General features: G+C 33.3%; 1 protein-coding gene across 1 annotated transcript in view; it reads left to right on the top strand.

Annotated features, from left to right (window-relative positions):
- Positions 1-17,011: 17,011 nt before the first annotated feature.
- Positions 17,012-22,121, top strand: part of LOC145316376 (uncharacterized) — a 37,362-nt gene continuing 32,252 nt past the window's right edge. The window contains exons 1-3 of the mRNA XM_080156827.1: positions 17,012-17,174; positions 19,484-19,656; positions 20,293-20,572. Coding sequence (XP_080012953.1) covers positions 17,064-17,174; positions 19,484-19,656; positions 20,293-20,572 — 564 coding nt within the window. The 5' untranslated portion in view covers positions 17,012-17,063. The remainder of the gene's footprint in view (positions 17,175-19,483; positions 19,657-20,292; positions 20,573-22,121) is intronic.

The following is a 22,121-nucleotide window of genomic DNA, read 5'->3' as shown; positions in this document are numbered from 1 at the left end:
TGAACATAATTCCTCTTTTATATTATTTGTTAAAAAATTGGGAGGGGGGGGGGGGGGTAGGTTTTTGATCCACTATCCAGCCGAAGGATTATAGCACAAGGTTTAAGGTTACAATTAACAAGCTTAATATACCATGCTAATATAAGAAACAATTCAGTTGCAATTTTAAAACAATTACATTGCAAAAACAATCGAGGGCTTTCCCTTAAAGTTCCTAGAGAGCACAGAATTCCCCCCATAGATTTTAATGTAATTTTGTTTCAAATGGAGGGATATTAGTTTTTCTTCTTTCTTACGCATAACCCCTGCGGGCCTAGACCTGCAGTGACCGACCCTAAAGTACAACACATTACCTCGTCAATCCTAATCCTAATATATAAAGTAGTAAGCGTTTTTTTGTCTGTCCCGAAGGATCTCGCTAACTGCTGAACCGATATTGTTCTCCTTTACAGTGAAGCTTCTTATGGATCCTGGGAAGGTTTTAAACTATTATTGGGGAGGGTGTCTTCACCCCCCTCCTCCCCAAAAAATATTTTTAATACTCTTTTGAAACTCAAATTTAAATGGGATGAGGTCCACTTTTCCCCCTCCTACCTAAGTGTCCCTAGAGGCTTCTAGGGGGCGTAGCCGCTAGTTATTTTATACGGGAAGAGGTGCTGTCCATGACAATGAAACGCCATTGTCCAACAACCAAGGATAACCAAGGGAAGCCAAATGTCTCCTTTTCTGTCCAAACACCCGGGGTATTAAATTAGTAAGATCCATCAGACAACCAACCCTTTGATTACACGACCTTTGTCTGAGAAGTCCTAACTGTTGTGCTGTGTGCATGGTATTGATTTGGGCTTGTTTTGGGCCAAGGCATTCCCCTACTATAACTATTAATGACGCTCACCTGACATAGTATCAGTAGGAACCATTTTTAACGTCTTTAGTTTTGACGCGGTGTTAAGCGAGATTCGAAACTATCACCTCCTCGACGACAAGCGACCGCGCTACGTGTTGAGCCACGGTCGTGGATTGAGTAAAACAAATACTCACGAAAGCTACCCCACCTCTTCTTATTTTCAATTTATTACAAGTTAAGGTTGGGTTCTCTGCCCGACTAGAAACTTTGATGGAAACTGCCAAAACAAGTCATGATGTACTACCTAATGCCTAAAATATTTAGTCTAGTTATTTTGTCATTAATCTTCCATTTGCATTTGTATTGTAACGGTTTACTTCAAAGTTCCTAGCATGCATAGAACTCTCCTATTTTTAAAATAAATTAAAAGTTAAGGGAGGGAGGCTAGTTTTTTTTCTTACTTCCTAATTATGCTCAGGACCCTAACCATGCGGCGAATCTCTTTACCCAATATGAACTTGTCTAACCTGACGAATAACCCACCCCTCTTTATTTTCAATTTTTTTCAAAATATGGAGCAGGGGGTGGGGAGGAGTTTGTGCAAGTAAGTTTAAATAGTCCAATTTCTAACTTGCGGCTTTTATACTCAGCCATACTGAAAAATCATCGTATAACATACATTTTTCCATGAATATCAAAATCAAAATCATAATATTAATAGCAGTTTTGTTATCCTGCCTTTAGCCCCTCAGGGCTAACAAAAAAGGTTTTAATCTTATATTTTTTCATTCTAATAATCTCGGAAAGCAATCTATAATTGACTATTATAAAACATTTATAAATATCTTTCTGGCCTATTAACTTGCTTTTATATTTAATCTGTTGACCCGTTGTTTGTACTTATTAGTAGCGAAGCTACTCTATAATTCCGAAGTTCCGTCCGTCTGTCCGTAATGAATTGGGAGAAACGTGATTTTCTCGGCTCCTATTCATTTTTAGGGAAGATTCCTATGACATATGCCCATCAAATCTATACATTGTTTTGTCCATCTGTTTGTTATTCGGGGTGCTAGATCGATTCAAGATAGAGGACAAAAATTTTCAGGGATTAATTGATTTTACATTCTACATATAATCACCAAGTTTTATTAGGATTTGTTTATTAATTGGGGTGCTAGATCGATTTCTAGATTTTTAGGTTTTCAAGATTTTCTCGATTTCTAATCGGGATTGATGGCTGAAATTATCGAGGAATAAATATACCAATATTTTACATATTTCCATCAAGTTTCATTAAGATTTGTCCATTAATTGCGGTGCTAGATCGATTCCTAGATTTTTTTTGTGATTTTAAAGGTTTCGTTATTTCCCAATTTTATCAAGTTTAATGTTTATTGTATGACACTGCTCTATAGTAAATTTATTCCCGATATCCATTCATAATTTTTGAGCTTCGCTACTTATGGATGTTGTCATCCTTGTATAATATATATACAAGATAAATGAGAATCATAGATTTATCGTATGTCCAGACTTTTTACCCAATGAGCATGCATTTTGCATATTGCCAGTTTAGTGTAACCTCCGCTTACAGTCGCATGTTTTATGTGCAAGCTCATTAGAGTGACACTTTACACAAAATACGAAACAAACCAACCTTGCAACTAAGGATCTAAATTGAACAGACAATGGTAGATATATTGATGTACATCTTCAATTATGATATACAAAATTACCCCTTCTATAGATTACAATTGTTGGTCAAAATGTTTGGACACTCAACTTAACAAACCAAGTCTCCAAAATTGTCAAGTCAATGAATAAGAAAACGTTACTATAAAACTTTGATGACTAGTGTAATAAAGAGCCCAATGTCCCCTCTCTCCCTGCCTGCAACCTACAATGGATTTAAGTGTAAGTTCCAGAGGATAGAAAACGAAAATGATTTATCATCTTCTATAAAAAAAATGACGTCGTACTGGCCTACTATTGGTCAATTAAAATGTTTACTGGCCTGCCATTAGTAATTTAGTCTGTGTATTGGCCTATTATTGGTCATTTGTTTTGTATGGCGTCATTTTTTTATATGTACTATAAAGAGCTTTAAACTAATTGCCAGACAATAGTTCTAAATTATCTACTTTTCTTAATCCAACTTACAAATAAACACTTCTGTTAAGTCCAAAAAATATTTTTTATTAATGACACATCATATTTTTTTTTCTAAATTATTATATAATAACCCTAGAATAACCATTTTTAAAATAGGAAAAATAGGATCATACAACAAATTTGACATCATCTCACTCCAAGCAAGAAAATTATATTTGCATGTTGCACAATTATTCAGGATTTTCAAGTTTTTTTTTACACAACTATAATAAGTGAACTCATAATGTAAAGTTGCAAAATTATAGTTTCCAGCGTTAGTTGCTGCGTAACCCGCGTCAGCAAATAGCGCATCCGCTCGTCGTCAGGGGGGTAATGAGTTAAAATCTCAGCTCAGTACCGCGTCATAGCTAAAGACGTTAAAAATGCTTCCTAGCGCTCCAATGTCAGATGCGCGACGATAAAAGACAGAGTATGGGAGAAATGCCATGGACCAAAACAGGTGCAACTCATTACAATGCACAGTTAGGACTTCTAGACAAGGATCGTATAATAAAAGAGTTGGTTGTCTGTTGGGTGGTACGTATCCTAATACCTTTTTTTGGACAGAAAAGGAGAGATTTGGCTTCCCTTAGTTATCCTTGGTTGTTGGACCTGAAATTAAAGTGTCATGGACAGCAGCCTCGCCCGTATGAGGTAGTTGCTGCGTAAGGGGATGGATTCGAATCTTGAACAAACTTAAACATAGATAAAGACGTTAAAAATGGATTACGGTGATTTTTTCGTGTTGGAAGTTGCCTAATTTAAACTGTTTTTCTTGTTTATCAACATACTATTGAGCTAACATTTTACATCTCCCAAAATTTTTACCCCGGGGGTAAGTTTTGCATGGAGGGGGGGGGGGGGTAATTACCCCCCCTGAAATCTGTTGGCAAGAATAAATTTTGTTTACCCCCCCCCAAAAAAATTTTACCCCCGGGGTAAAATTTTTTTTTGGGGTAATTTAAATACTATTAAATATTGTTTGGGGGGGGGGGGCAATCCCTTAAACTTTGAAAATTATCTTACGTTCTTTTAAGTTGAAAATACTAGAATTAATCCTTTTATTAAAGTCTTTCTGTAGAAAGGTTCTTGCGACACAACCCAATCTTTCCCGATTTTGTATAATTTTTTGAGGAACACGACTCCAGTGACGTCATATTTTTCTTTCCCGAAAAAGGGAAGGGGGGAAGAAAAAAGATATGGGAGAAAAGGGGGTTTTCTCCATCTCTTTTGAAGAGATTTTCTTCCCCCCTTCCCTTTTTCGGGAAAGAAAAATATGACGTCACTGGAGTCGTGTTCCTCAAAAAATATACAAAATCGGGAAAGATTGGGTTGTGTCGGTTCTTGCTAAGCTAACCACATGACTGATATGTTTCTCCTTTACATTGAAGCTTCTTATAGGTCCAAGGAAGATTTATAACTGCTTTGTGGGAATGAACCTCCATCCAAAAGAACCCCCCCCCCCAAAAAAAAAAAAAATATTTAAAAAATATAATTAAAGGTGGAGAATTGACTTCCTCCCTTTCACCTATCATTAAGTGCCCCTAGAGGCCTCTTGTATAGACTTACATCAAAGGAGACCCAACCCCAAAATTGATTGATTGAATGTTGCAATTCTGTGACATTTTAGATCAGGAAATTAAATCCATTTATTTTGAGTTATTTTGTATCATTGTGTGTGTGTATGTGTGTGTATGCAACTCATGTGTGTGTATGTGTGTGTGTAGGCAACTCATATATGTGTGTGTGCGAAAGAGTTTTTGCTTATCCGTAAATGTACTGTTTATATGTGGGTGAACTCCTTTTTAAAACTGCTTGGCATGTTTTTGCATTCTCCTTTTTGATTAGGCAAATACAGGTCTTAAAGATGATCTTACTGATATCATAAATTAGATAGTTTCCATGGATTAACAGATAATTAAAAATAAGTTTTTATCACCAAAAGTTTTTACACTTCCATGCTGTTTTTATATCAACATAATACTTGAATTAAAATGTCATTAAACATAAGAATAGCTAGTAATGTAATCCTTATATAAAAGTAACAGGATGTCTGTGTGTGTCTGTCTGTAGCGAAGAATCTCCTTAACTGCTGAACTGATTTGTTTGGGGAAGAGGGTACCTCAACCCTTCCAAGAGAAATCGTCCCTAAAATCCCTCATTTTTTTTCGTTTACTTCGTAAAAGGTTGTGGGTCGACTTCACCCTCTCTTCCCTCAAATGCTTTTTTAGAGGCCTCTAGGAGCGTTGCCTTTACTTTAATATCTTAATATCATACTTTAATATCAAAATAATAAAGAATTTTTAATTTAGGGTCTATAAAAGTTTTATACTGAAAGTAAACCGCAAATATAGTTCTAATTCTGATTAGTACAGGGTTTAGACAATTATTTTTAGATATTTTAATCTAATTACTCATATAAGAGGATTAAAGATTTACTTGAATCAAGTAGCAAATAACAGTTTTATTTCTTTTTTGTATAAGTAGATTAAATAACAAACCCTTTCTACTGGTTTATAAAGTTACTACAAATATGGAGGGAGGAGTCTTTTCTTTCTGATATCAATTTTTGGGGAGGGTGGTTGTACCCTCCCTCAAAATAGTTGTAAACCTTTTCCAGAACCTATGGGAAACTGCACTGTAAAGAAGAATCATATCTTTTCAGCAGTTAACGAGATCCTTCGGTACAAATAGACAGACAAACAGACAGACATTCTGTTATTTTAGTATAAAGATGGTAATTTTTTGTAGAGACCCAGTACAATTAATTTATAAAAATAATTATTCCTTCTAAAAAAACCATAAAATATTTTTATTTTATTTTATTATTTTTCTAATGATAATTGTATATCACTTATGTCTTATTACTTTTTTATGTAAAAATCCAGGGCTTTTCTTCCGTCAATTTAAAATTGGCTGTGGATTTTGGCTGCTTGGCGCGGCTGCGGTAAGACTGTCCAAAAAACGGCTCCGCTGTGGAATGTTATAATATAATGTAACTGTTTCTACTGGATAACATAAAGTATTGAAAAACCTAAGCTGCGGAATGGATGTATAAAATACGTGGATATTATGACAGGGGAAAAATTGTCGTCAATTTAGGTTGCTAACATGGATATTACTTATTGGTCATTTCTGTCATCAAGTAGAAGGGGGGATGATTGTATAAAAGGAATGGATCAGGGGTTGGGGATCTTTATCAAAACCTGCTACAAGTTTCACTTTATTAGAGTATATGTTAATCTGGTGTTAGATCCAAGTAATAATAAATCCATTGCTGCAGCTAATTTTTGAAAATAGGCTGCTTCTAAGAATTGATAACATGCATGTAACTGTTTGGAACCGTGGTTTGTTAAAAAAGCGGATCAACTCTCGACTAGCAATACCTGGTAAAAACTTGATTACTTTCCAGTGATTAGTCACAATCACATACATAATAATATGTGGATGGATTATATATATTTACAAGTCTTTGTTTATATAACGGGTGTGCCTACAACACCGTGCAGTTAAAATTTTGTGCGAACCATTAAGTTCATAGATTTTTGGAGATAATTGTTACCAGAAACATTACACAGTGAACTGCACTAGATCAAAAATATTTGTTCTTAAATTGCAAGGTTTTTCGCTGTATATGATTATCAAGCAATGCAATTTTCAAATTTCATGTGGCATAGGACTAGGATTCTGGAAATGAATTTTAAGTGTAGAATTTTATTTGAGCCACTCTTAATTCCCATGAATTGTTAAATTTAATAGATTTTGTTAAAATATCTACTACAGTGTGTTTTTTTTTATGAGCACTTTTTTGAAAGCAATTTTACCCCACTAATAGTTATCAGAATTTAATGATTAATGGCTTATTTTCTTCGTTTTTTAAGGGAAATTACGAAACAACAAAAAAAATTACAGTTTTTGTTGAAAAAGTACAGTAAAGTTGAAAATTAAAAACTTAGGTGTCAACATCTAAAAATGGTTTTAGCGCATTTTTCTTATGCTCAAATAATCAACCTTTTGCAAGAATGGCTGCTAAACACTTCAAAGTTGAGATATAGAGCTAAAAATGTATACAGATACTATTAGGGACATGTACTAGAACATATCAAAGTTTGAAGGTCATATCTCAACCAGGGAGGGAGTACTGGCCCCCCAAAGTCGACTATAGAAAATCCATTTTTTTAAGAAAAATGCATTTTTATATGTTGACACCTAAGTTTTTAATTTTCAACTTTACTGTACTTTTTCAACAAAAACTGTAATTTTTTTTGTTGTTTCATAATTTCCCTTAAAAAACGAAGAAAATAAGCCATTAATCATTAAATTCTGATAACTATAAGTGGGGTAAAATTGCTTTCAAAAAAGTGCTCATAAAAAAAAACACACTGTATTTCGCAAATATTAAAATGCGGTTTATTTGTGTGAATGCTACAACACCTACTACACAACAGTATACAAGGGCATACACATCATTTTGCTTGGGGGAGTAAACAACCTAAAAAATCACCCCCTCCTCCTGAATTTTTTTGGGATGTGCAAATAGGGATATAATTATTTGGAGGGATTTCCCCCCCCCCTTCCCCTTATTTTCCATGAAAATATTCATGGGGGTATAAGCAACATAAAAATCTCCACCCTGAAATTTTTTTAGGTTGTGCAAATCGGCAAATATATTTTCAACACAGGGATATGTTCCCTTGAAGGGGAACCCCCATAAAAATAGCTATGGGGGGGGGGGTCCACCTATGACAGTATATATACTTTACATATAATTAAGGGACAAAAACACTTTTTCTGGTCTATAGTTGACAATTAACTAATGTTAATTAACAAAATATGATTATGTATGTAATATTTTAGCAATATTATTACAAAATGAATCATATAATTGTTATCTACGGATGTCTGTCACTTATAAATTAACTAGAGGTAATGAATACAGAATATACGTGGATATTATGACAGGGAAATATCTCTCAATTTAGGTTGCTAATAAATACCTCATTCATTGTTCAGATCGTTCATCCATTAGGAGAGGGGGGGGGGGTGGTAAAGAAGATGGAAGGAGGGAATCGTTATTATAGCCTACTAAAAGTTTAACTTTATTATAGAACATGAAAATCCGGTGTAAGATCCAACTAATAATATATCCATTATTACCAAAATATAAAAATATTAAAAGATTAAATGCATAAAATTAAAAATCTGTGCACAGTTAAATCTATTTTAGACAATTGTCAGACAACAATATTGTTGTCTGGGCTTGGAAAAGAGGAGATTATAATATTTTCTCGTATTCATTCGAATCCGGTGGATAGGAATCGGTTTTTATCCATACGAAAAAAACTTTGTCTAGCATCGTATAATATCCAGCTTTCTACAAATATAAAAATTGTTTTAATCTTATAATTGTACATTCTATATCCGCGGAAAGCCGTTTATAATACGATGCGTGAAATAACTATTATTAGTAGCTATTTCATAATTACTTGCCTGTATCTGTATGTCCGTCCGTCAGTTCGTAACGCTATGGGGGAAATGTAATTTTCTCGACTTTTATGATGACCTCTAGGGGGCTTGGTGTCGCTTTTCTAAATTGTTTACAAATAAGAATTAAATAATAAGACAACGTTGGTTGCAATATTTAAATTCTTCTAATTCTTAAAGCTGCTATTTGAGTTGTTTAAATGTTTTTAACCAATGAAAAGTTAAACTAGGACAAAAATGTTCGTAGGTAGTTTTAAAATTAGGAAAAATGAATATTTTAGCACCCTTTATTTAATAACAATTTACAACAAGATATAAAATTTCCTCACACTATGTGAGACAAAAAACTGCAATTTTATGTAATCAAAATCCACTTTGGTACATTAACATTTTGTTTGTACTGTAAAAAACTACTGTTCTGTTGGTGTTTTTTGTGAAGAAAAGTCTTAGTCGCCGAATTCAGTTAAGGCTGCAGCTGCATAAAGTAAAAAAAATGACAACATTTGGGTATAGTCCCTGTCGTGGCAACGCCTCTTAAGGGGCGTTTCGTCGTATTTTGATAGAAGCTTTTCCCCTATTTCTACCCCCTGCGGGGGACTCTAACCCAGCAGGGCAATTTTCTAACCTAACTTTGTGATAAAGCTATTACAAGCAGCTAATTAGTTAGAAAAATAAGTGGCTGTATTTGTAAGTTTGTAAGTTAAATATTTCATCTCATCATTTATAGCAATTAGAAGATTTCTTTGTATATATTTAAAAACAATTTTAACAAATGTTGTTTTGTTCCGTTTTAATGAAATGTGCAAATAATCTGATGTTTAAACTTTTTCTGTGTATTATTTACAAATTTTCACGGAAAATTATGCATTATCATATAAGCAGTTAGATTATTTTCCAATTTGATAAAATATTTATTTTTAAATTTTACCCTGCTTTCAGAGCATTTGTTCGTAGTTAGAAAGTTGACGGGTTCCGAATCTCTTTATTATCCAGGGAGAAGGGGGATATTGGGCTACTTACTACACTAGTCCCCAAAGTTTTATAATAACGTTTCTAATTTGTTGGGTTTACAACTTTGGGCACTTTTATTGAATTTTGATTAGTTGGTTCATTTAGTTGAGTGTCCAAACGTTTCAACCACTAATTGTAATCTACAGAGGGGTAAATTTGGGTAACATCCTTGAGAATGAACATTCATTTATCTGATATTGTCTTGTACCTTTAGATCCCTAAATAACATCACAACTGAAGATGATAATATACTCTGAATGAGTTTTTCTCTTTACTTTTTAAGATTGAAGGCTTAATATTTGTCTAGATTTTGGTGATTAATGGTCTCTAATCTCTAAATCACTTGGTCAGTTGGTCTATCTATACAGTTTTGAAAAACAACATTTCTTTTTAGAGAAATAGACTTTTGTATATTTAACCTTAGCTACTTAAGGATGTTGTTATCCTTGTTTTTTTTTACCAAAGAATTAGTTTCAATAAACATAAGTATATATTCTTTGTAAAATAAAAAATTTCGAAAAAAAGACACAAATATACAACTTCTAACATAGTACAACAAAGGAGGGTTACTTTTATGAATGAATATATTATTACAACAGAATTCCATGTACTCTAATAAAGTTTAACTCGTAGCTGCCTAAAATAAAGATACCTCAATCCATCCCCTTTACTCCATCCCCTCCTCTCCTGCTTACCAATAAATGATGTCCATGATAGCATCCTAAATTGGCGATAATTTTCCCCTGTCATACCATCCACGTGTATGCTATATCCATTCTTTTATGCGGCGTTGCGGAGCCGTTTGATTTTGGTGCGGCTCCGGCTCCGGATTTGGCTCCGGCTCCGACCTAAAATCAAGAAAAACTCGACATATTTTTTTCCCTCGTCTATTTTTGACTTTTGAAGTTTTTAAAATTTCAATTTTTGATAAAAATGGATTTGAAAAACTTAAAAGGGGCATTTGCACATGACAAAACAGAGTTACCAAATTATAATTTATAAAAAATTTCTTTATTTATCTAGTCCGGAGCCGTTTTTTAATGAAAATTACGGCTCCGGCTCCAGCAAAACATGGCGGCTCCACGGCTTCCGGCTCCGCAACACTGCTTTTATGTATAAATTTCAGCGTAGTAATAAAATAATTTTAGTAATTACCATCAATACATCTTTTTTGATATACAAAAAAAAATCAATTTTTGTAATTTTTAAATGTTGAGTAAACAATACATTTACTGAATATGGAACATAATTTTCTAATAACTGTATTATACTTTACTGTTATGCTTTCAAATAAATATTGTTAGATTATTTTATATTATTATATTATATTATATTTTGATGCGTTTTTTGTGTGACATATTTGTCCTTGTTGATTGCATGTTTATGAAAGTGGCCTAGGGTTTTTATCACATAATATTATATCAAATCTGTTTATATTTTTGTGGAATTTTGCCGTTTGTCTCTATTTGTATGTGAATCTGTTATGAAATATCAAATTTATTTGTTATTGATTATAAAATCATTATTTATATTTTTATATTGAATAAGCACGTATTTTATGGATATTTAATTATTTATCTATAATACAATGTAGAACAATGTCTGCTGTCTGTTTGTACCAAAGGATCTCGCTAACCGCTCAATTGATTGGGCTCTACTACTCAGGGAATATACCTTCTGGTACTGTGATGCTTTTAAGCTTTTTTCTTGGTGGGTGGACACCCCCACCAAAAATATTTCTTTTTAAAACTAAAATTAACAAGGATGACAACATCCATAAGTAGCAAAGCACAAAAAATCGTCGATGGGAATACGTACAGGTAGATTTAAAAGGTTTTTACTAAAATCAAAGGTTTTAAAAAGGCAGTCTGGCCGTCATGATTGTTTTCTTTAAAAGACGGGAAATTTAATTTTGATATCTATAACTGAAAAAATTTTGAAAATCGGACCATAAACACTGAAGATATGGAGAAAAATGTGAAAAATATAAAAATAGCCTAAAACCTGCTAAAAAGGCAGTCTGGCCGTCATGATTGTTTTCTTTAAACGACGGGAAATTTAATTTTGATATCTGTAACTGAAAAAATTTTGAAAATCGGACCATAAACACTGAAGATATGGAGAAAAATGTGAAAAATATAAAAATAGCCTAAAACCTGCTAAAAAGGCAGTCTGGCCGTCATGATTGTTTTCTTTAAACGACGGGAAATTTAATTTTGATATCTGTAACTGAAAAAATTTTGAAAATCGGACCATAAACACTGAAGATATGGAGAAAAATGTGAAAAATATAAAAATAGCCTAAAACCTGCTAAAAATCGGTCCGAACGCCAATGATGTTATAAAGTCAATTGTGCTCCTTAATAATGGGAATGTTGTCAAAAAATTTCAGCATTCTATCTTTTATAGGAGCTGAGTAAATCCCATTTCCCCCATAGCGTTACGGACTGACTGACGAACTGACTGACGGACGGACGGACGGACAAAGTGAATTATAGAGTAGCTTCGCTACTAAAAAATAGAAGTCGGCTAACTCCCCCTCAGCCCCTTCCCCCCCATTTTTTTTTCTTTTTCTTTTTAAATCTCTAATACTAAAAATTAGGTTGATCAAACCTCTTGCGGCAAAGCCCTTAGAGGCTAGGGGCGAAGCAACAACAGCGGAATTTCTGTCTGAGTATGTCTTTACCTTAAGATCGCGATAACCGCTGAACCGATATGGATCTCCTTTACAGTGAAGATTCTTATATGTCCAGTAAAAGTTCATTACTAATTTAGGGGACGTTGCCTCCACCCTCCTAAACTAAAGGACTAGGCAGGTTTAGGGCTATTTTTATCATCATATCTTTCCATTCTATTCTATATTAAAGGTCCAAAAAAATATTGAATAGATTAAAGTTTCTTTATTATTATATATCTATTTTCGCCTTTTTTTTGTATTCTTATGTATTAAGTAATTATAGTCATTATTTAATTAATTTTACAGTTTCAAGCTTTTTTTCTTGTTCGATCATATAAATGTTTTTTTTACACGGATTGTAAATTTTTATTCTTTCTTAATCATTCTCTGTTGACGGGATCAAATCAGGGAGGGAGGGGACAATGGTCGATTAATTACACTAGTCCCCAAAGTTTTAATAATAACAACTTTGGGGACTGTTGTCCAAACGTTTCTACCACTAATTGCAATTTACAAAATGGACAATTTTGTGCATCATTATTGGGGACGTACACCAATTTATCTGCCATTGTCTTATCCCTTTATATCCCTGGGATGAAATAGTTTTGGTTTTTGTTGTATTCAAATTTATAATCTATTAAGTGGTAATAAAATATTGATCTCTTTACATTTTTATTTTTATTAGGTTCATTGACTTATAATTATATTAAGTTTTGTTTGGGCAAAATTAAAATTAAATTTTTAAAAACATTTGGGTATAGTCCTTTTCACGACATCCCTCCATAAGGAGCGATTCTTCGTATTTTTAAAATGGCTTTTTATAGGTTATTTTAGGTTAGGTTAGGTGGATCATGGAAAGAAAACAAAGTCATTCCTTAATTAGGACAGAAGTCACCTTCCTAGGAAGGACATAAGTAGCTTCCCTTATGTGAGAATTTGTTAGATGAAGGGCATAACTTGTCTCCCTTAACAAAGATTTTGCAAGATGAAGGACATAAGTAGCCTCCCTTCACCACACAAAACCTAGCTTTTTGGTCCTTCACATAGCAAAATCTTGCATAAAATAGTTTATCTGTCCTTCACATAGCAAATTCTTGCAAAACATAGCATTTATGTCCTTCACATAGCAAATTCTTGCAAAACATAGCAAATTCTTGCAAATCATAGCAAATTCTTGCAAAACATAGCATTTATGTCCTTCACATAGCAAATTCTTGCAAAACATAGCAAATTCTTGCAAAACATAGCATTTATGTCCTTCACATAGCAAATTCTTGCAAAACATAGCAAATTCTTGCAAAACATAGCAAATTCTTGCAAAACATAGCAAATTCTTGCAAAACATAGCAAATTCTTGCAAAACATAGCAAATTCTTGCAAAACATAGCAAATTCTTGCAAAACATAGCATTTATGTCCTTCACATAGCAAATTCTTGCAAAACATAGCAAATTCTTGCAAAACATGGCAAATTCTTGCAAAACATAGCATTTATGTCCTTCACATAGCAAATTCTTGCAAAACATAGCAAATTCTTGCAAAACATAGCAAATTCTTGCAAAACATAGCATTTATGTCCTTCACATAGCAAATTCTTGCAAAACATAGCAAATTCTTGCAAAACATGGCAAATTCTTGCAAAACATAGCATTTATGTCCTTCACATAGCAAATTCTTGCAAAACATAGCAAATTCTTGCAAAACATAGCATTTATGTCCTTCACATAGCAAATTCTTGCAAAACATAGCAAATTCTTGGAAAACTTAGCATTTATGTCCTTAACATAGCATTTTGGTCCTTCACATAGCAAAATCTCACAAAACATAGGTTTTTCTGACCTTTTTCTACCAGGAGATCAGAACTAAATCAGAACACACATAACAAGAGTTTTACATAATTTAACTCTGCATAAATTATGATAATTCATTATTATTGCCCCTCCCCCCCCCCCCCCTATTTAAAATTTACCCCTGCATAAATTATGATAATTCTTTATCATTACCCCTCCCCCCCCCCCCCCTATTTAAAATTTACCCCTGCATAAATTATGATAATTTATGCTGAGTTAAATGTACTGTTTGAACTTCTATCTAACAGGATATGAGAACTGGGAGGTTGTGACACAAAAGAGGCCAGCTATGGTGCCATGTAGGAAAAGTGGCATTGCATTCTAGGGCCTAAAAGGCGTCATAGCTGGCCCCTTTTCAGTCCATCATATGACATGGGAAGGAGGTTGAGGAGCATTTTATGCAGTCTAAATTCCCAAGAATGCAATGCCACTTTTCCTACATGGCACCACCTCCCATGTCATATGATGGACACAAAAGAGGCCAGCTATGACGCCTTTTAGGAAAAGTGGCATAGCATAGTGGAATTTAGGCTGCATAAAATGCTCCTCAACCTCCTTCCCATGTCATATGATGGACTGGAGAGGGGCCAATTGAATAATTGTTAATCTGAATGTACTATGTAAACACTCTTGTTATGTGTGTTCTGATTAAGTTCTCATATCCTGTTAGATAGTTCATACAGTACATTTAACTCAGCATAAATTATCATAATTTATGAAGGGGTAAATTTTAAATAGGGGGGGGGGAGGGGTAATAATAAAGAATTATCATAATTTATGCAGGGGTAAATTTTAAATAGGGGGGGGGGAAGGGGTAATAATAATGAATTATCATAATTTATGCAGAGTTAAATTATGTAAAACTCTTGTTATGTGTGTTCTGATTTAGTTCTGATCTCCTGGTAGAAAAAGGTCAGAAAAACCTATGTTTTGTGAGATTTTGCTATGTGAAGGACCAAAATGCTATGTTAAGGACATAAATGCTAAGTTTTCCAAGAATTTGCTATGTTTTGCAAGAATTTGCTATGTGAAGGACATAAATGCTATGTTTTGCAAGAATTTGCTATGTTTTGCAAGAATTTGCTATGTGAAGGACATAAATGCTATGTTTTGCAAGAATTTGCTATGTTTTGCAAGAATTTGCTATGTGAAGGACATAAATGCTATGTTTTGCAAGAATTTGCTATGTTTTGCAAGAATTTGCTATGTTTTGCAAGAATTTGCTATGTTTTGCAAGAATTTGCTATGTGAAGGACATAAATGCTATGTTTTGCAAGAATTTGCTATGTTTTGCAAGAATTTGCTATGTTTTGCAAGAATTTGCTATGTGAAGGACATAAATGCTATGTTTTGCAAGAATTTGCTATGTTTTGCAAGAATTTGCTATGTGAAGGACATAAATGCTATGTTTTGCAAGAATTTGCTATGTGAAGGACATAAATGCTATGTTTGGCAAGAATTTGCTATGTGAAGGACATAAATGCTATGTTTTGCAAGAATTTGCTATGTTTTGCAAGAATTTGCTATGTGAAGGACATAAATGCTATGTTTTGCAAGAATTTGCTATGTGAATGACAGAAATGCTATGTTTTGTGAGGTTTTGCTATGTGAAGGACAGAAAAGCTAAGTTTTGCAACTTGAAGGACATAAGCAGCCTTCCTAATGTAAGAATTTGTCAGACAAAGGACATAAGTCACCTCCCTTAAGTTAGATTTTGTTAGATGAAGGACATAAGTAGCCTTCCTTAGACCAATTTTCAGTGACTTCTGTCCTAATTAGGAATGACTTTGTTTTCTTTCCATGATCCGGTTAGGTTATATTGTGTTAGGTGATTGCCCCACAGGGTTAGGTAATTGGCCCCGCAGGGTTAGAGCCCACCGCAGGGGCTAGAAATAGGAGAAAAGCTACTGTGAAAAATACGAAGAATCGCTCCTTATGGAGGGATGTCGTGAAAAGGACTATACCCAAACATTTTTCCAAGGCTGCTTTTTAAAAGCGAAGCTTTTCTATAATTAGGGTCGGTCCGTCCGTCCGTACGTCCGTCCGTCCGTCCGTCCGAGATAGATAGCTTTTATTCGTTAATTTAGGCATGTTAGAATTGTCCTATCGATTTCAAACTTTGCATGATGATTTCTGTAGTAGTTGGATACGATTTAGACAGCGTAGCAACTCTATAATCATTACCCGAATGTCCGTACGTCCATTTTAAACATGTTGATTTTTTTACTTTTTTAACAACAAATTTTCAAGTGTTCTATTTATCCGTTTGATCTGATTTTTGGTATATTGATTCCTGGGACAACAAAGAACAATATTATAAGCGAAGCAACTCTATAATCAAGTCCAAAATGTAAGTATGTCCATAAACATTATCCTGTTTTTAAGCAGTTTTTCAACAAATATACTTACAATTTTGATTCGACATTTATACATTTATGTTCCGATTTTTCAGTTCAGATACTATACAAGTGTTAATGTCCGTTTGTCCTACCGTTTCAGTGCTTCGCTTTTATGGATGTTGTCATCCTTGTTAAGATAGAAGACAGATATATTCTTGAGTGATCTGTAATCCATTTTGTAACTCATCACGTTTCCTTTAGTCTATATTTTTAATGGAGAAATAAAGCTTTAATTATCTTGACCATCGATATATTATTACTTGGATGTTGCACCAGATTTTCATCTTCATTCCCTTTCCTCCTACTCAATAAACTGACCAATGAAATTTACGACAAATTTTCCCCTGTCAATATATTTAATTACGTATATCCTATAGCGCGAAATGTGATTTACTCAGCTGCTGTAGAAGTTTTTTTTTTTAATTTTCTTGTAAAAAAGACTAATGACTCCGAGATCAAATCATCATTGATGATTTGTAGGTAAAGATCATTACTTATTCTATAAGTCTGTATCTCGGACAGTCACAAGTTCTGAAAGCTTTTTCTATGATTATTTTATCCTTGTTTAAAGACTATATATTTTTTTCAGAAAATAATAGTGAAAATGTGGTTGTAGCCAGTGATGAAAAGTTATTATCTTCTATTATGGATAGAACCTGTATTAAAAGTCGTCCTCTCGTCACCATGGGGAATGTCGTGGCTCTTGTACTGACAGTACACGTGGCTTCACCTGTAGCGGCACATAACATAAATCAGGTATGAGTAATATCAGGGTTTCTTCAGGGTGTCAGCCGCTATTAAACCTTAAATTTAGACCAGTTTAAATGTTTTTTAAAAGTTTTTGAAAAGAGGAATTGCCATATTTTAGACTTTTAGACATACAGTTGATTAAAAAAATTTTAAAGTTGATTTTTCTAAAGCTTACTGGCGTCTGCCAAGCCTTTGATAAGACAATGCACGATAAATAGATGTTAAGACTGGGTTATTAAGATCAACAAAATGATCCTTATTTAAGTTAAAATTATTGGTTGAAAAGTTTAGACACTGAACGTATGTAACAACCATTCAAGAATTAATTAATAAGTTTTAAAATCAACAAATAAGAGAACGAGTTTAAAATCCCAACTTTTCTAGGTTTATTGTCCACATAAACGTAAACACACAAAAAAACAAGCCTAATCCCATTTTGCAAAAAATTCAAAAAGAAAATTTTCTTTGCTAATTTTCCAAAAAAAAGTACAGAACTCTACCCACCTTTTAAAATAGAGTAGGATAGTTTTTCGTTTGTATTTTGTTACTTTAGCTCAGGTCAGGGTCCTCAGTAAGGGTTAGGCATAATAAAAAACTACCCATCTTATATTTAATTTATTTTTGAAAAAAGGGGTTTGAAAAAAGAGGGAAAGCACTTTTTTTTAACTTCAAAACTGCGAAATATATGAGTCAAGCAAATAATATTTCAACTTAAATCGAGTTTAAACTTTATAGTTAAAACCCTTGTTTTTACAGTTAACATATTATTTTATAAGGAAAAAATTATGTTATGATACAATCAAAATTTTTAATTTTTTTATTACCCTAGCGAATTTCATAAAATTTTCGTGTTTAATTAACAGGAGGGAGTTGGCAATAGCGGGTGAAGTAATCTAAACCATTTCTAAACATTTACCAGCTACCAGTGGAAAAATTTTACACAAAAAATTGGGGGAAACAATAATATTGTCCTTTTATCCCTGCAAAAATAGATCTTTAATAAGGATGTACTGAATTTTAGTTTCCGGAAGTGTACCTAGCATCCGCGTCCTATCTCAATATTTACTACTTGAATGTAGAATGCATAAATCGTTTATACATTATAGTGCTTTTTTTCTTTGACCGGAGTCGCTGAAAATAGCGTTTGCAATAATTGGGTTATCTGCTGTACAACTTAGGAAATTAATGAAGAAATGGGCAATCCATAAATCCTTCGGGGATTCGCCAATCTAATTATATCTTTTTAAGATCTTTTTGAATGAAATTTTAATCAATTGGAATCAAAATAATTAGTTGGGTATGTGAATGGATATTTGGGGCAATATAGAAGAATCATTTTTTAAAAGAAAATTCTCATTATTATGCTTCAATTTAGTACACAATGACAGATATAAAATTAACAATTCCTGTATATAACTGCAACGTTAATTATGGTATAAATAGTTTCATTCTTCGTACTAATTCAAAATAATCCATCCCTGCATCTACTGTAACGCGATCAAAGTCCACTATTGTAGTCCAATTTATTCTGATACAAAATAAACCATTCCCGTATCTAACTGTTACATGAATAAAGTCACTATTGTATAAATAGTTATACCCTCCATGCTAATTCAAAATAATCCAATCATGTATCTAACTGTAACGTGAATAAAGTCCACTATAGTATAAATAGTTGTATCCTCCATACCAGGGTATAAAGATGTTTAGAAAAAGTACAAACGGTACAAACGACATAATCATGCAATCCAATTCATTTTATGTTGTTGCATTGTACCCCTATTATTTTTTCCCTCAAGGGTTCAAATTCAACAGCAAAACGTAAATGTAACAATTTCACAGGGATAAGGGTATTAACTGTTATTAATTTTATGCTTTTCAATATTAGTGGAAAATTGGTTGTAATGCGATGCTATACATGAATTTTCAGTATGGCTGAGAACCGGCTTTAATCCAGCGTATTTAAATCGGTTTCGAAGCCTTACTGGAAAAAAATATATTTCAGGTGGTTTTTAGTTTTGTAATATTTAAGATCAAGAAGAACCCTGCAAGATATTTAAAATAATGGTGTAGCCATCAAAAAAATTTTGATTTTAGTTTTTTGTTTTTTGGTTTTTAAGTTGTATAGTTTATTGGTTAGGTTACAACCTCGGAAAGCCCTCTAGGGATAATGTCTTGGAAAGATATTAAGTTCCCATGAGGTTTTTTGGACTAAATGTAATTTTTTTGGAATGTCTTTTTGTATTTTTACTAAAAGTCTTATTATATTTCTTTATCTACACACACAACAAAAAATAATATTCTTTTCTTTTAAGACTGATGTATACTTTGAATCTGATGAGCATTTTCTGCAACCCAGCCATTCTCCAGATTATCCAGATATTCTGGACTCTGCAGGACACATTTCAAACCTGGAGAGAGATTTTCTGGAGTATGATTATAATCAATTTGAAGAAGATGAAAATGATACACAAATTTTTCAAGCAAGGTATTTACATCTATCATTCGTTTAATATCCTTATAATAAAGTAACAGGATGTTTGTCTGTGTGTATTTGTGTCTGTACCGAAGGTTCTCGTTAACCGCTGAACCGATCGGGTTTTCCTTAACAGGGTAGCTTCTCATAGGTCCCGGGAAAGTTTATAACTATTTTGGGGGAGGGTACCACCACCCTCCCAAGAGAAATCACAATAAAATCGTAAAAATTGAAATATTTCCGCCGCATAGTGTCGCTAGCGTAGTCGCGCTGCGTAGAGACATGAATTTAACAGCTGATAACATAGACAAATTATTTCTCAAATTAGATATTTAAAATTAAAAAAAAAACATTTCAATGCCACTAGAGGCCTCTAGGGGCGTAGCCGCTAGTATTGAATAAAATAAATAGTAGTTTTAGGTTACTTTAATTTTTAAACTACAAAATTAACTTGTGCTTTCACACAAAGTGTATGTTGAGCACATATATCCGCTCCTTATCTCTTTATTTTTGAAATTAGGGAGGTGCTCACACGCCTCCTCCTCCCCCCCCCCCTCCTCGCACATCTTGATAACACAAGTAAATGAATGTTATTATACATGTTTTTGATAAATGAAAGTATTAAAATAATTTTTTTTTTAATTTTAGAAAGCCACGGTACCGCCGAAACGATGGTGTTCTGGAGCCCCGTTACGTCACCAGAAGGTCAAACCATCTTCTACAGCGCCGCTCTCCCGCCGAGCGGATAGGCGGCGGCGGCGGCGGTTACATCAGAAATCCAGTGTCCGATTTGGCGGGCGCCCTGGTGAACGGGATCTCGAACGTGTTCAGCTCTGCGTGGGAAGACACGAACAACGCTCCCCAGGAGAGGATCTACAGAGGAGCTGAGGCAAGGCCCCATGTTTGGCCGTGGATGGCGAAAGTAAAGGTAGGTTATTATTAATAAAGACGAGCAGCTTCTCTAAAACTGAGTATGTCTGTCGGTTGCTAAATTGTAAATTAAAGAATGTAATTTTTAATTTTATTTGGACTATTTTACTTATAATTAATTTGAAATCTTATTATATAAAGTAGTAAGCTTTTTTGTTTAAAGGAAAGGATCTCGCTTTATTCAATTGATAATATCTGTCGAAAATTTATTTCTTATATTTTCAATATTTTTAACATAACAAAAAGTCTGTTATTTTTTTTTTATAAATTTTATACTAGATTTTCATAATTAAAAGCAACCCTTTTCTACAAGTAGAGTTGGTCTGTCTGTCCGTAATACTTAAGATATTAGGATTTCCTGATTTGTTAAATTGGATACGCTTTTTAAAATGTTATTATCTTTGGTTTTTAAAAATTCTTTAAGAATAGGGGGTTGGGGGGGGGGGGGGGGGGGGTAACTAAATTCTTTGAAAATAGCTTATTACCTTGTCCAAGACTGATGCAAATCTACTAAGAAAACTTTATGAACGGATAGTCGTTAACGAGTTATTGTGGAGTATAAAAAACACATTACTTACTAAATCAATAAATACGTCGGATACTAACTAAAGAAATATGACATGAACTATACATTGTGTTCAAACCTAGTTTTTCAAGGATACAGGGATAAAGAAAAATTAATATTTAATATTTGTTGTAAGGTTTTTTATACAGTTGATCAAATAAACAAAAATAGATTATGTAGGGAGAACAGATACAAACCATACTACTTTTTTTATGATAGGATAACGTTTTTTTTTGACTCCAGCTGCGTTTACTGATTTTTTTAGTGGTGAGGGAAAGGGGTAGTGCAGGGGGAAGGATACACTCCCTAGCACCCCCTTTTGTTTGCCCTCAATCTCATTTACATATTCCTATTTCCCTGTTAGGAAATACAATCATATAAGTTAACATTTAAAATTTCTTTTTACTATCATTAACATGCTAATGATTTCGGAACAAGGATATAAAAATCCATTAAGCTCCTCGTAAGTTAACGTATTTATTTCAAACGTATTTTACAAATTGGTATGTTAGATGTTGCAAGTGAAAAATACTGTACATTGAACTAACAATTGTAGAGACAAAGTTCATTAGAGATAGGAAAATGGCAAAATAGTTTTATATATACCAATAATGATAAACAAAATTGCCCCTTTTTATTAGATTAAATTTATTGGTTGAAACGTTAAAACAACACTAGTTTGGCAGAAATCCATGAAATTCAATATGCAATCAAACTTTTAGAGCCAGCGAAAAAGATAAAGTTGCTATAAAATTTTGGGTACTATCGTACATTATAATCCTCCCACCTTGACAATTATTGCTTATTAATACAAACAATCTCTTAACTTTTGAATTATTATTGGGTATTGGACTGAAAATTTAGATTGTACCCAAAGTTTTATAATTACGTTATCCTTGTTAGCTTTGTTTATCATCATTTGGGATGCATGTATATCAATTTCTCGTCCATTGTCTTATCCCTTAACATCTCTGAATATGAC

Source organism: Acartia tonsa, chromosome 4, assembly GCF_053477335.1.
Source record: "Acartia tonsa isolate MP-2025a chromosome 4, ASM5347733v1, whole genome shotgun sequence".
In the NCBI taxonomy this organism is placed as follows: Eukaryota; Metazoa; Arthropoda; class Copepoda; order Calanoida; family Acartiidae; genus Acartia; species Acartia tonsa.
The sequence above is the reverse complement of the archived record's forward strand: the minus strand, read 5'-3'. Positions and strand labels throughout refer to the sequence as shown.